Source organism: Myodes glareolus, chromosome 2 (assembly GCF_982192425.1).
Source record: "Myodes glareolus chromosome 2, mMyoGla1.1, whole genome shotgun sequence".
In the NCBI taxonomy this organism is placed as follows: domain Eukaryota; kingdom Metazoa; phylum Chordata; class Mammalia; order Rodentia; family Cricetidae; genus Myodes; species Myodes glareolus.
In genome coordinates this window covers 89,488,715-89,503,999 of record NC_142027.1, presented here as the reverse complement: position 1 = coordinate 89,503,999, position 15,285 = coordinate 89,488,715, and the positions used below count along the sequence as shown (strand labels likewise).

The 15,285-nt window shown below is 44.9% G+C and overlaps 1 protein-coding gene across 7 annotated transcripts in view; it reads right to left on the bottom strand.

The window, feature by feature from the left end:
- Fry (FRY microtubule binding protein) overlaps positions 1-15,285 on the bottom strand; it is a 393,449-nt gene that overhangs the window by 47,586 nt on the left and 330,578 nt on the right. For all 7 annotated transcript variants that reach the window (XM_087902760.1, XM_087902759.1, XM_087902746.1 and 4 more), the window contains 4 exons: positions 9,939-10,079; positions 7,499-7,678; positions 4,695-4,856; positions 2,210-2,284 (listed from right to left, as the gene is read on the bottom strand). In XM_087902760.1, coding sequence (XP_087758886.1) covers positions 2,210-2,284; positions 4,695-4,856; positions 7,499-7,678; positions 9,939-10,079 — 558 coding nt within the window. The remainder of the gene's footprint in view (positions 1-2,209; positions 2,285-4,694; positions 4,857-7,498; positions 7,679-9,938; positions 10,080-15,285) is intronic.

Below are 15,285 nucleotides of genomic sequence, written 5' to 3'. Positions count from 1 at the left end.
GCCATCTGATTAGTAAGTAAAACCTTTCAATTATATTCTTCCTACGCCACTAGCTTCCGCCAATCGAAGCTAAGGATGTCATCAGGTGACATCTAGTGGTGGGGCATCCCCTGCCTCATGTCACCTGCCTGCTGTCTCCGACAGTGCATTTGGTAAACGTCACAGTTTGTAAGGAAAGTTCCATGGGAATAAGACATTCTGGTCAACCTGAGTCTGTGTTCCCAGGTCACAGTCACTAAACTGTGGCTCAAGTATCTTATTTATTTATTTTTTTTGAGAGGAGTTATATTCTGTATTGACATCTGATATAAACATTATATTATTTCCTGGTTCCTTTGAAGTGGGAAAATTATTATAAGAACAGAAATATAACTAATCTCTCTCCGGGGAATAAAGAGTGAATGAGTGTTGCATGTAGCATTTTTTTCTCTCTCGTGTGTAAAAACAGCCCTGTGTTTTAGACTGCATAGATTAAACATCTCAGATCTGAAAACCCACAATCTTAAAATGTTTTAAATCTGCAGCTCTTATTATTAATTAATTTACTGAGACAGTGTTTCTCTTTGTAGTTCTGAATGTCACTCTGTAGACCAGGCTGACCTTGAATTTACAGAGATCCGCCTGCCTTGGCCCTCAGCGTTGGGATCAGGTGTGCGCGCCACCACATCTGGCTTAAATCTACAACTTTTAAAGTGACGAAATGACTCAAATTTTCAAATTTTGGAGAAGTCCAGATTTTGAGGGATGATCACTGGGACAAGTGTACCCCAGTTCTTCAAAATCTAAAATACATTGAAGCCAGGAGCAATCTGGTCTCAGGCATTTCGGATAGGGAACATGTCACCCATTTCCCATGAAATGTATGCAACATGACACACCCGTGTGAGCAGGATCACAAACGAGCATGTAAGATAAATCAAACAGAGGGCCATGGCATTTTCAACGTGAGTCCGATTTCCTCCATGGAGACATCTTTCCTGGTGTGCACTGTAATGATTGGAACCTAATACAGACAGACATTGTCACCAGAAAATCTGAGGGTGCTCGGTGTGAATTTAGGGGAAAAGTGCTGCCCACAGCATCAGTGAGAAACAGCCCTGGTTAGCCGTTCTGTGCAGCAGAACCCAAGGCTGTGGGCCACTGTGCCCTGAACAATGCCACCGGAGCAGTTGCAGACTCTCTGATCATGAAGACACACTCCAAGAGTAACTTAAACAGAAGCCCTGTTTAGCTGGTGCGTTCCCAGCGACACGTGATCAGGTGACACGCTGTCACACTTTCTTGGGTGGCTATTATTTTACCTGCTCATGCGGAGCAGACACTGTCTGGGACAATAAAACACAGCTTCACAGAGAAATCTGCGCTGATTATAAATTACTTAGTTCTCTATTTCTTCTTAATGGAAGACTAAAGATACTGTAATCTACAAAAATATACATAGAATCCAGGCCCTGAGGTTTTTAGCATTTTTTTTTCTAAAAATATGCTCACCATACAAAATTTGAGTTTTCCATTAATTTTAGAAATTGCTTCTGAGCATATAACACCAGTGAAATTTTATATGGCATCATTTGATAAATAGTTAGGTTGTTTTTGTTTTTTGTTTGTCAAGACAGGGTCTGTCTGTAGCTTTGGAGCCTATCCTGGAACTAGCTCTTATAGACCAAGCTGGCCCAGAACTCACAGAGATCTGCTTGCCTCTGCCTCCCGAGTGCTGGGATTAAAGGCGTGTGCCACCACTGCCTGGTTTTGAAAAACATTTTTCTATTGTGATGTGACTAGTGAGCAGACAATAATATTTTTAGTAAACTTCTGCCAATACATTTTTACTTTTATGCTATTTTATGTAAGTAAAATGGTGATATCATAATACGGTGAGCGTGCAGTGAGCAAAACTATATTCAAGAGGAATCAGAGGAATTCGCCTGTGCGTCGTGGAGATATGACGGACACCATCACATATGTGGTGATGTAGTCTGGGTGTTTACACAAATAAATAGAGGTCTGAACGTAACCGAGAGCACTGGAACCCTTCCTTGTCTCTGAACGGATGACGATTCATGCGGTGAGGAGGAGTAACATGGGCTAAATGTCGATGGTGGCTATCAGACTCGTTATTCACATTAGAATCTTCAAGATCAATGTCAGAACAGACGAAAGGCAAAAGCAATACGATACCAAGACGACCATGGTACACGATAGAACTTACAGATGGGTTTTTGCTCAGTCCGACTTCTTGGCCACACAGAGAAAGGACGTGAACCAATTTCTCTTTTGTTCTTTTCTGGAAAAACAAAAAACAAAAACAAAAACAAAAAAAATAAAAACACAGGTTTTCATTCTGAGGTCCCATGAGCAAATCTGTCTTAATAGGATAGGTCCTAGCTACAAAAAGTGGATGGTCATGCTTAAAATGTAGTTCCAGGTAACTGAGGTATAAGACACACAGACTTGGCACAGTCAAATGACAGTAGTATATTCAAATATTTTTTATCTGCTGAGTTAACTGTCCTCACTAGAATTACTATTTTTGTGATGGACTGATATGACCAAAGCAGGCTGGGGAGGAAAGGGTGTATCTGGCTTAGGCTTCCACATCACAGCCTATCACTGGAGGAATCAGGACAGGAACTCAAACAGGACAGGAACCCGGAGGCAAGAACTGATGCAGAGGTCATGGAGGGATGCTGGTCACTGGCTTGTTTCCCGTGGCTTACTCAACCTGCTTTCTTATACACTCAAGGACCACCTACCCACAATGTGCTGGGCCCTCCCCTATCAATCACTAATTAAGAAAATGGCCTACAGGTTTGTCTGTAGCCTGATCTTTCGGAGGCATTTTCTCAATCAGGTCCCCGTAGTTTTGATGACTCTAGTGTGTGTTAAGTTGACAGAAAACCATTCAGCAGAGTTATACAAATTGCTATCAGGTCTGGTTAGATTGCCCAGCTGGTAAAGATGCTCGCTGTCAAGCCTTGCTCCATGAGTAAGAGCCCCTGAGCCCACATGGTGGAGAGAGATAATTGACTCGACAGGTTGTCCTATCACCTCCACACATATGGTACAGTTGGCATGTACTATGGTACATACACAATCCCTCAAAAATACATCAAGTTAAAAATGGAAAATTATTTTTTTTTGAGGTGCTAAGGGCTGCAATGCATGCTAGGCAAATGTTCCTAACACAGAAGTGCATCCCTAGCTCTCTTTTTAAATTGATTTTTAAATTAAAACCATTTTTCTATTTTATGTGTATGGGTGTTTTGCCTGCATGTATATAGATGTGCACCACATGTATGCAGTGCACATGGAGGCCAGAAGAGGGCATCAGATCCCCTGTAACTGGAGTTACTGATGCTTGTGAGCTGGCATCTGAACCTGGGTCCTATATAGGAAACAGTGTTCTTAACTGCTGAGCCATCTCTCCAGTTGTATATTATTTATTTTAAAGTGAGTAGTAACTAAAAGAAGGTTCTTGCTATATTTGAGCCATATAGAGCAACCCTGTTATCCAGGTGGGTGTGTGCCTCCATGACAATCAATTCCTTGATCTTTCCATGGCCATCCATGAGCTCCCTGGATATCTCTTCTTGTATGCTACCACTTTCAGTGCAGACACAGTACTGGGCTTGCCCAGTGCCCACCTAGTCTGCTGCCAACAACCCAGGCTTTCTTTATGTTCTGGGAAGGTCTCCTCTCTGTTACCTTCAAGCACTGTGCAAGATTTCCTTTTCCTGGGCAGGAAAGATGGCTCAGCGGCTAAGAGCACTTGTTGCTTTTGCAGAGAACCTGGATTCAGTTCCCAGCACCCACAAGGCAGCTCACAACCATCTGGAAGTCTAGTTCCAGGGAATCTGCTGCCCTCTTCTGGCTTCTACAGGTGTTGCATGCACATGGTGGGTGCCCAGACATACAGACACAGGCGAAGCACTCATAAACAAAGAATAAAGATAAATCAATCTAACAAAAGGCTCCTTTTCCACAACGACTGTGGATGTCAGAACAGGGTGAGTCTCCATTCTGAAATCATCAGAACCCAAAGCCCTGACAATCTGGAGCCACTAGGATTTGCTGTTGCTTCCTCTAGAAAGGGTCTCTCTGAGAATGGAGCTAATAGAGGGAACAGCAGGAGGCCAAGGCCTTGGGAAGAAAAGGTGGGGCAGTGAGAAGGAGAGAGAGTGCAAGGCTCTGAATCCTAACATCTGGGATGCAGCTGTGCTTAGAGCCAAGATGGATGCTGCTGTCATTTTGATCTTCAATTTTTATCAAAAGCCTACGTGCCAAAGGGTTACTCAGCAGCCTGAAGTGCTACTGGGAAGATGGTGGACCCTTTAGGAGGGGGAGCCTAGTAGGAGGAAGTTAGATCGCTGGAGGTGAGCTCTTGAAGGGGATAGCAGGGACTGGTATTTTGAGGACTCATTTGGACATGGGTAGGAGGCGAGGGTCAGGACTGTCTTACACATAAGGCTGCACATGAATGGAAGCTCAGTTTTTTTTTCCCCAAGCTATAGGAACCAGAACCAGTAAGTGGAGAGGCAAGAGTCCATCAGCTAAACCCAACGGGCTGCTCCCAACAGAAGGACTGCCCTTTCAATGCTGTGAGACCCCATTGCTGGAGGCACTGGAGTCTGCATGGCCACATGACTAGGGGTAGTGGTGAATGGCAGACTTTAGTTTCACATAGGGTGCTATACCTGAGAATACTGGGGTCTCTTCCAGCTCACAGGAACAAGGACATTGGAGTTGGAGCCTGAGGAGGTGGACGACGCACTACGGGTGACAGCCATTGCTCTAGGCTTCCCGTCCCGCCCGGAGGAGTTCTGTAGTTCATCATACCGTCTCCCGATGATTGGTGTCTGGAGAAAGAACAATGCAGAGAATTATTCCACCCTAACGCTTCTCCAGTGTAAGGAACTGTCAGCCCAGAAGTAATTAAAGACTGATCACGTGGTTAGAGCCAGATCAGGTGTCACACTCAGTGTCACACGCAGGCTCATTTACCAGGTGTTCAAGACACGTTCTGAGCCATTTGCACACCATGAACACCCTGGCTGTCAGCAAGAAACCAATGCAATGACTTCATTATACTTTAGATCAGTGGTTCTCAACCAGTGAGTCATGACCCCCTCACCAAACCTCTGTCTCCAAAAATATTTACATTATGATTCCTAACAGTAGCAAAATTACAGTTATGAAATAGCAACAAAGTTAATTTTGTGGCTGGGAGTCAGTACAACATGAGGAGCTGTATTTAAGGGTCGCTGCTGTGGAACAGTCTTTGTACACTGTACAAACGTATTTTTCTCATTGTTATTAAAAAACTCATTGGCCAATAGCTAGGCAGGATGGGGGGAGTGGAGAGAATGCTGGGAGAAAAAGGGTGGAGTCAGAGGAGTCTCCAGCCACAGGCAGAGGAAGCAGGATGTGTACAAAATGATGTAATAAGCTATGAGCCACACAGCAGCACGTAATTGATTGAAATGGGTTAATTTAAGTCTTAATAATGAGCTAAAAACAAGCTGTAGGCCTAAGCTATCGGCCGAGCATTTGTAATTAATAGTAAACCCCTTTGTGGTTGTTTGGGAATGGCTGCTGGGACTCTGCCCACAGGTTGCAGCATGAGGGAGGGTGAGAATCACTGCTTCAGACTCCAGCGATGAAGACTGAAGCGAATAGAGAGGTCAGTTAAGTCAATTCCAGATGTTTGAGCTTGAAAGAATCCTTCTCTTCCCCGCTCCTCCCTCCTTTTCACGCCCACCCCAATCTCTTTTCTCTGTAGCCCTGGTCTGCCTGCCTTGAACTTGTTCCATCAACTAGGCTGGCTCTGGACCTGTAGCCTGTTTCCTGCGTGCTGAGATCATAGGCTTCTTTCATCAGGTCAAACTTGCAAAAATTTCTTGTAATAAAAGATTAAAGTTCATTTCCTTCTCTCAATCTCGAGTCATCAATCTTGATGTCCTCTCAAATATTGACAATTTTATCTGAATTATTTCTATTATTTCAGTTATTCAAACAGATGAGGTCATGGCCAAAGTGTTGTGCAATACTTTATAAAGTTCACCTTCTGGGAATTTTACAGTATATGGTCAGGCAGGGGGCACTTTTTAAATTCTGTCTCCAAGGAGGTCTCCCCGACACCAGCTCGAGATCCCTGAAGTGGCAGAACTTTCTGGACCTGGCTACTGTTCTGGAGCAGTTCTGAGTCCTTGGGAGCTGAGGGATGTAACTAACTGTATAATGCTTTCTTTAGATTTTTTGGATCTCAAGTCAAAGGATTAAAAATGTTCCCCCCCAATTAAATATGGCTGTTGAATTAATATTTTTATTAAGATTTCGTTATTTTTATTTTATGTGCATTGATGCTTTGCCTGCATATATGTCTGGGAAGGTGCCAGATCCTTTGGAACTGTAGTCACAGAGAGGTGTGAGCTGCCACGTAGGTGCTGAGACTTGAACCAAGGTCCTCTGGAAGAGCAGCCAGTGCTTTTAATCACTCAGCCATCTCTCCAGTCCCCCAAATTTGTTTTTTGTTATGTTTTTTTTTGAGAGAACCAGTTTGTTTTTTTCTTTTTTAAGATTTTTATTTATTTATTATATATACCATGTTCTGTCTGCATGTATGCCTGCATGCCAGAAGAGGGCACCAGATCTCATTATAAATGGTTGTGAGCCACCATGTGGTTGCTGGGAATTGAACTCAGGACCTCTGGAAGAGCAGCCAGTGCTCTTAACCTCTGAGCCATCTCTCCAGTTCCTGTTTTGTTTTTTAGAGACAGGATTTCTCTGTGTATCCCTGGCTATCCTGGAACTTGCTCTGTAGATCAGGATGGCCTTGAACTCAGAGATCTGCTTGCCTCTGCCTCCCGAGTGCTGGGACTAAAGGTGTGTGCCACCACTGCCTGGAATTAATATCTTAATATAATTTTAATGCTAAGTATAGAAGCAGATGTCACATCTTGAATGTGGAAAAAAATGAAAGCCATTGAAGAAATATCTCTCTTCTTCTCTCTCTCCTTTGAGTGAACCATGCACATGCCTGCACCCAGGGCAGGTGGAGGCCAGAGCAGGACACTGGGTGGGAGGCTGGTCTTTCATCGGAGACAGGGTTTCTCACTGAAGTGGAATCTCACCGTGTTGTGTAGCCTGTCCTATGAGCTCTCAATGTCTCCCTTTCTCCACCTGCAATGGTGGGATTATGGACACACATGGCTATCCCAGGCTTTTTACTTGGGTGCTGGGATTTGAACTCTGGTCCTTGTGCCTGGAGAGTGGGTGTTCTTACCCACTGAGTCATCTCCAGCCTGTGGTTTCCTGTTCTAGTAATTCCCCATTGAGAGCCCCACATTCACACATTGTAAAAAGAACAGAACCTAATTTAGGCTTTAGATGTCTTCACTTAAAACAAATGTAAATCTTCCTCTCTCTAGGCAACTGCTTTTACCCATGGCCCCGGATAATCAGGCTATAGTTCACGGAAAGAGTCACAGTAGGTCAGAACCTCCGAGATGTCGAAGTGGAAGTCCAGGGTCTTGCCCGGCAGCTCCTTAGAGGCACTGGTCCACACCCGGTGGAGTTCTATCTTGGAGAGGTCGCTGTGTTGGTAGGAAGGCAGCACCAGGCTGGCTGATCGAGAAACGACCAGCTTCAAGATATTCAATGCTTCCCTCCAATGAATGCTCTGTTGGCAATAAACATCCAAGGGTTAAAAGGAAGCCCACTGTTTGAGAGTCCGTGCTCACTACTGAACCCATGACGGCCTAGAATTCGCTGACTTGAATCATAAAGTCTGTAGTCAGGAAAAGACAAACCCTAGACAAAGAGCATTTGGAAGGGAAGTGAACCACACTGTGGAAATCAGTAAATAACACATAATGATCGTTGTGGCCATATTCCAATCACTCAGAGTTAAAGTCGCAGGGTATTATTTTGCTAGGGAGCCACCTTAAGCTGCTAAAAGATAAAAGCTTCACAGGCTTGTTAGACTATGGATCGCTCACAGGCAGGCTCCTCCCACCCCCAGGGCCCTGCTACTTGGTCCTGTGGTTTCTCTGGGTCTCGCTGCTGCTCGGGTTTTCACTGGGCATCCTGATCTCTTTCCTCATCACATCATATCCTCCTCGGCAACTGACACAGGGATGGGGCGCCCGTCCACCTTTTCCCCCACCCTCCCTTCCAATAATTTGGTCCCTGTCTACTCTCCCTGCTTAGAACTCAGCTGAATCCTTTTCGCCTTGCTTAGACCGTGTCCATGGTCTTCTTTTAAAAGGATTTATTTATAATTTTTGTGTACATAGGTGTGTTTGTGCACACACCTGTGTTATTTTATATGTACCATGTGTGAGAGTCTTTGGAGGCCAGAAAAGGGCACTAGAGTCCCCTGGAAACAGAGTTACAGACAGTTACGAGCTACCAGGTAGATGATAGGGACTGAGTCTTAGTGCTCTGCAACAGCAGCCGGTGCTCTTAACTCCTGAGCCATCTCTCCAGAGCACACAGCTCTCTTGTGCTCGCCCGTGACTGAGCACACACTGAGAACACAGTTCTGTGTGCTCACCCGTGACTGAGCACACACTGAGAACACAGTTCTGTGTGCTCACCCGTGACCGAGCACACACTGAGAACACAGCTCTCCTGTGCTCACCCGTGACTGAGCACACACTGAGAACACAGTTCTGTGTGCTCACCCGTGGCTTAGCACACACTCAGAACACAGCTCTCTTGTGCTCACCCGTGACTGAGCACACACTGAGAACACAGCTCTCTTGTGCTCACCCGTGACTGAGCACACACTGAGAACACAGCTCTTCTGTGCTCACCCGTGACCGAGCACACACTGAGAACACAGTTCTGTGTGCTCACCTGGGACTGAGCACACACTGAAATTCTTAATAAACAGAAAGTGGTAATAAATACCTCCAGGACAGATGGCATAAGGCCTCCTGAACTTTAAATTTTCTAAAGGCTAATGAGAAAGGAATGACAGCTGCAGAGAGACGCTGGACAAGAGAAAAAACTACTGAATTAAATCAGTCTGCATACTTTAAAGATGTGTTGTCCTTAGAATGAAAAACAGGACCTGCGTTTCATTGGGGAAGTGGTTTCATTTTTGTTTACATGGGGGGTGGGGCGGACTATGGACACCATCAAAATTTATTAATAAAGATTTAGCCAATGACTTTTAGGGCAGCAATTCCTAGGGTGTGCTCTTGTCTGCACACAAGGCCACTTATGTGCTGGGGGAGAGGGGTTGCTCCCTCCCCTCCCCTCCCCTCCCCTCCCCTCCCCTCCTCTCCTTTCCCCTCCCCTCCCCTCCCCTCTCCCCTCCTCTCCCCTCCTCTCTCCTCCCCTCCCCTCTCCCCTCCTCTCTCCTCCCCTCCCCTCCCCTCTCCCATCCCCTCCTCTCCCCTCCTCTCTCCTCCTCTCCCCTCCTCTCCCTTCCCCTCCCCACCCCTCCTCTCGTTTCCTCTCCCCGACTCTTCTCTTGTAGTCAGAGCCAGCTCTAGGAGTGGTTGGTCCCATCTCCCCTGGGCAGAATGGCTGGACACAGCAGTATCTAATCTGTCTGTGTTTATCCCCATTTTATACCTAAACAAATTCTTGAAACCCTTTAACAGACTCTGCGGGTTCACGCAACAATCTTTGAAATAAGATAGCAGCACAGGACCTTCCCCCGACTTCCCAGTCAGGTACGAATCTGGAATACTCAGACTATGTGCCCATAGAACAGTTCCGCCCCTGAAGCAAGGACTGTTAAGGTCTTTTTCTGCCTTTCTTCTAAAAATGCCACGCAGGGTGTGATCAACTAGTGTGCATGTCTGTCTTGGATATAGAGGAATAAGTGTGGGGTCGGATGCCAGATGGCTTTACATCCGAGGGCAAGCTGCAAGCAAGCCTCTTCAGTCTCTCTTGGATAGCTCTGGATCTATCCAGACACTCACCTGCACATATTTTTCAATGGTCTTCAGGACTTCCACGTTAAACTGCTTGACAGGAATGACCGACAGGTCCATGTAACTGAGCAGACTGTAGATGACCTGAAGGAGCGGCTGTTGCATGCTGGGAAGGCCTTTCTCCAACAACTGCAGGAGGCAAAGTGCAGCCAGTCAGTCCCGCCCTCTTCCCTGGAGAAGTACCCAGGCTTCCCCACACCCCTATCATTGCGGTGTGCTGGGGGGGGCATAGCAAACAAAACCCTAGCTTTTTTTTTTTTTAAGAGACCTCACTATTCAGCACTGGCTGGCCTCAAACTCACAGAGATTTAGCTGCCTCTGCCTCCTAAGTGCTGGGATTAGAGACATGCTCAATCACTCCAGGTTAAAATCCTAATTACTGAATAAATGATAGTGAAGGCAATTCCGGGAGGTCTGAAATCATAAACATAAAATTCGAAGAGCGAAGAAACAGAAAATAAACCTCAAAAGGAAAACTATGGGACACTACCAAAATTACAAAGTAAAGACATAATTTGTTGGTTACAAAGTTGGCAAAGGTTAGAAATCGAGACTATTAAGTACTGGTTCATGAGATAAAGACATGCGTATTTCACTTATCATTAGAGATGTCAGCTGGATAAGTCAGCAATGGAGATCAAGAAAACTAAAGAGGTCTACAACTTTTTTTTTTGAGTTTTGTTTCTGAGATACTGTCTCACTCTGTAGTCCAGGCTAGCCCCAGCCCTCTATTCTGCCTTGGTCTCTGAGTATGCAGGCGAGAACAGTGACGCATGGTGGACACTGCATGTCCATATGTAGTCCAGGCTAGCCCCAGCCCTCTAGTCTGCCTTGGTCTCTGAGTATGCAGGTGAGAACAGTGACGCATGGTGGACACCGCATGTCCATATGTAGTCCAAGCTAGCCCCAGCCCTCTATTCTGCCTTGGTCTCTGAGTATGCAGGCGAGAGCAGTGACGCACGGTGGACACCGCATGTCCATTCACAGTCCATGGCTTTGGAAACTGGAATCATACTGCTAGGAACACATTTCAAACCAGAAACAAACACTTTGATCACATATGATTTTGCTATGGCTTTTGTTATATGATTAAAAATATCATACCTGAAACAAGAGAACGATCTTAGGAGACACGATTCAGTTGGCATAATGATATTTTTTAAACAATTTATTTAATTTTATTTTATGTGCATTGGTGTGAGGGTGTCAGGTCCCCGGGAACTAGAGTTACAGACAGTTATGAGCTGACATGTGGGTGCTGGGCATTGAACCCCGGTCCTCCGGAAGAGCAGCAGCCCGTGCTCTTAACCGCTGAGCCATCTCTCCATCCCCATAATGACTTTTTTTTTTTTGAGACAGGGTCCTCTCACTGATCTGGAACTCAATATGTAGATCAGGCTAACCTCAAACTCACAGAGATCCACCTGCCTTGGATTCCCAAGTCCTGGGATTAAAGGTAGGTGATACCACACTTACCTTACAATGGCATATTTAAACATGGTAAATGATATTATAGAATATATTATGTATGTAGAAGACACCATACACACAATTATCTATATAATAGATAAATGCTAAAACAATATTAAGAGTGTTTTTCTACAAATAATACAATTTTAATATCATTTTTCTAAAACAATCTTCCTCCAAATTTTGTCTTGTGTAAACAAACTCTTTTTATAACAGAAAAAGAAGTTGATGCTATTATCCAAAGGGAAATCATAATAATGAGAAAATATGTATGGTAGACATTATGATGAAAGTTCCTTGTTCTGCCCAAAGGTGACTTGGGGGCTTGGTGCACTAGCTGCCCTTGCAGAGGACCCAAGTTCAGCTCCAACCCACATAGTGGCTTGCACCCACCTGTAGCTCTAGATTCATGGGATTTGATGCCATCTTTTTTTTAAAAAAAGTTATTTCCTTATTCATTTTTATATATGGGTGCTTTTCCTGTGTGTAAGTCTATATACCACATGCACGCAGTGTCTGCAGAGGCCAGAGAGAACGTCAGATCTCTTGGGATTGGAGCTACCATCTAGGTGTTAAGAATCCAACTTCAATCCCCTGGAAGAGCAGCCAGTGCTCTAAGTGCTGAGCACCCCTCCAGTCTCCGTAAGGATTAAAAAAATTACGTGTATGAGTGTGCCTATGTTGAATTTATGTGCATGTGCGCAGGTGCCACGAAGCCAAAAGAAATGTCAAGGGCTGGAGAGCTGGCTCAGCACTTGAAAGCACTGACTGCTCTTCCAGAGGACCTGGGTCCAGCTCCCAGCACCCACATGATGGCTCCCAACTGTCCTTAACTCTAATTTCCAAGCATCCAATGCCCTCTTACTATAGCCTCTATAGGTACTTCACACATATGGTGCACTTACATACATGCAAGCAAAATACCTCTAACACATAAAAATAAAAAGAATAATTAAAAAAAAACTTTGTTTAAAAAGTTCATTGTTTTACAGTTGGTGGTGGCATACTTTTAATCCCAGTACTCAAAAGGTGGGCAGATCTCTGTGAGTTTGAGGCCAGCCTGGTCTACAGAGGAAGGTCCAAAAAGAGCTGTTACACAGAGAAACCCTGTCTTGAAACACCCCCCCCCCCACACACACACACAAATCACTGTTCAAATTTACTTCAAAGAACTGACAGGAATGGTTCAAATCGATGTTGAACCCCCAACATCAAAAGCGGTCAAAAGAAATAACCAAGTGGTTCACATACGAGGAAGCAGAGAGCTCCATAAATCTATTGTGTAAGAAAACGATTAAGTTGACTAGAAAGGAAATACACCAAGGAAACAGTGTAAAAGTGTAAATAGAACAGGATACAAAAGGCCAAAGAGAATAGCAAAATTCAGTTGTGGCCTGGGAAAGCAAATATACTTGCACATCACTTGTAGTAGTGTCAACTCGAAAAGTCTTTGTAAAGAGCTACCTCCCAAACGTGTAGAAGAACTAAGTAACAGCCACACCCCCACAGCCTGTGATGGCGTGTTTCCACTTTAGGAAATGGGACCATATGGACAATTTCAGAAAATTTCTTCTTCCCCTCCCTCCCTCCCTTCCTCTCTCCCTCCCTCCCTCCCTCCCTTCCTTCCTTCCTTTCTTCCTCTGTCTCTCTGTCTCTGTCTCTGTCTCTGTCTCTGTCTCTCTCTCTCTCTCTTTCTTTCTTTCTTTCTTTCTTTCTTCGAGACAAGGTTTCTCTGTGTAGCCCTGGCTGTCCTGAAACTCTCTCTGTAGACCAGGCTGGCTTCAAACAGAGATCCACCTGCATCTGCCTCTTGAGTGCTAGTATTAAAGGTGTGCACCACCACCTGGTTTTTTTTTTTTTCAATACAAAGCAATGATCTGGGACTGGAGACAGCTGCTGGTTAAGAGCGCACGCTGCTCTTGCAGAGGACCAGAGTCTGTTTCCTAGAACCCCTGATGGATGGCTTGGCACCGCCTGTTAATTCCAATTCTGGGTTTCTGATGCCTTTTCTGGCCTCTGTAGGTACTATACTCAACTGCACCCCACCATAATTAAAAACAAACAAACAAACAAAATCTTGGTTAAAAAGTCAGTGACCATCTGATATATTAGCAAATATCACTATATATCACATATAATGTGATAACAGGGCCGTTTGCAACATAAACAAATTACAAATGTAAACAACAAAATACAGAAGGCTAAGTGGGGTGTTACCCTCACGTACACATACAAAAGGGGCACACACACAAAGTAAATAGGAAGCAAGTAGAGCAGGTTCCAAGGGAAGCTGAGCACAGCAGCACACATCTGTGTGTGTGCGTGGCCAAGACCCGAGTGAGCGAGAGAAACTGAACAGACGTCAATACACTCCCCAGGGCAGGAAGCCGGGGTGCTGTGGGCTATTGGGTCCACACTGTCACAATCCAGATCATTGACCAGGGACGGAGCCAGTGATGGGCTGACTGGAATTAGTCATAGGGAAGCCAGCCATTTGGATAGAAAAGATACACAGGCAGGGACTCGAGTCTGGGCTTCCTTTTGGTTCTGAGATGAGGGAAGAGATGCATCTCTTGTGGTGTCTCTGGTCAAAAAAGGTCTGCTGGTCTAGCAGGTTTTCAACCCCACATCTGACTTCCAAGTCTTTGTTGGTAAATAGAACAACAGAGATTAATGTAAGCCTACATATTGCGGCCGCAGCCTGAGTGGCTGGGAGAGCCTTGATTGCGTGGCCACAGGGCACCAGACGATAATTAAAATACCAGCAGATTCATGTGCAGTCGGTAAGTCGACAGAAAAACATCACCAGTGAGTTCATAATAGCATGCTTTGCTTTGCGGGCAATTTTGAGATAAGGGCTGAATAGAATAAATTATGCATCTATTAAATTGTTTTTTTTAAGACTTTTTTTTTTTTTTCCGAGACAGGGTTTCTCTGTGCAGTTTTGGTGCCTATCCTGGGACTAGCTCTTGCAGACCAGATCGGCCTGAACTCACAGAGATCCGCCTCCCTCTACCTCCTGAGTGCTGGGATTAAAGGCATGCACCACCACCACCCGGCTTATACTTATTTCCTTATGTCTGAATGTTTTGCATGGATATATGTATGTATGTATTGCACCATACATGCCTGGTGCATGTGAGGCCAGGAGAGGGTACCAGATCCCCTGGAACTGGAGTTACAGTTATAGTTATGAGCTGCCATGTGGGTGCTGGGAATTGAACCTGGGTCTTCTGCAAAAGAAGCCAGGGTTTTTAATCACTGAGGCATCTTTCCAGCTCCAGAATTTTTTTGCCTTTGGAAGACAGAATACTATTCCATTGTATGTACACACCACATCCAATTTGTACTTTTAAAACTTGTATGATGAATGTTCTAGACAAAAATCTCCTGTGAGGTCATCTTACTCATTGCCTTAGAGTTGGCGTTGTATATCCCTGCTTTTGTAGCGGGGTGTTAGTATTGGGTCCTCTCATACTTCCTGGGTGCTGAGGAAAGGGTATCTTTGCTTGCAGGGGGTTAGTGGAGGCAGTAGAGTGCTATGCATGAGGGCTCTTGAGTGAGTGATGAGTTAGCCAGTGAACACTTGGCCATTGACAGCCTGGCATGGCTCATACACCGCTGATCCGTACCGTAAGTCAAAACCCCGTAGAATCAGTGGTAAGTGTCAGGTGGGCAGTACCTTCTGTTAGCTTGACATTACAGAGCACTTGAAAAAAAGTGACGTTGCAAGCACAACCCGGAACTAGATAATTACATCAAGAAGAATTAGGGCAGCTTGCTCTCTTTTCTTTGGGGAAGACCCTAACGAGAGTTGGGAAGGCATATCCCCGAAGGAAAGGAAGCACTGAAAACGCTGAACCAA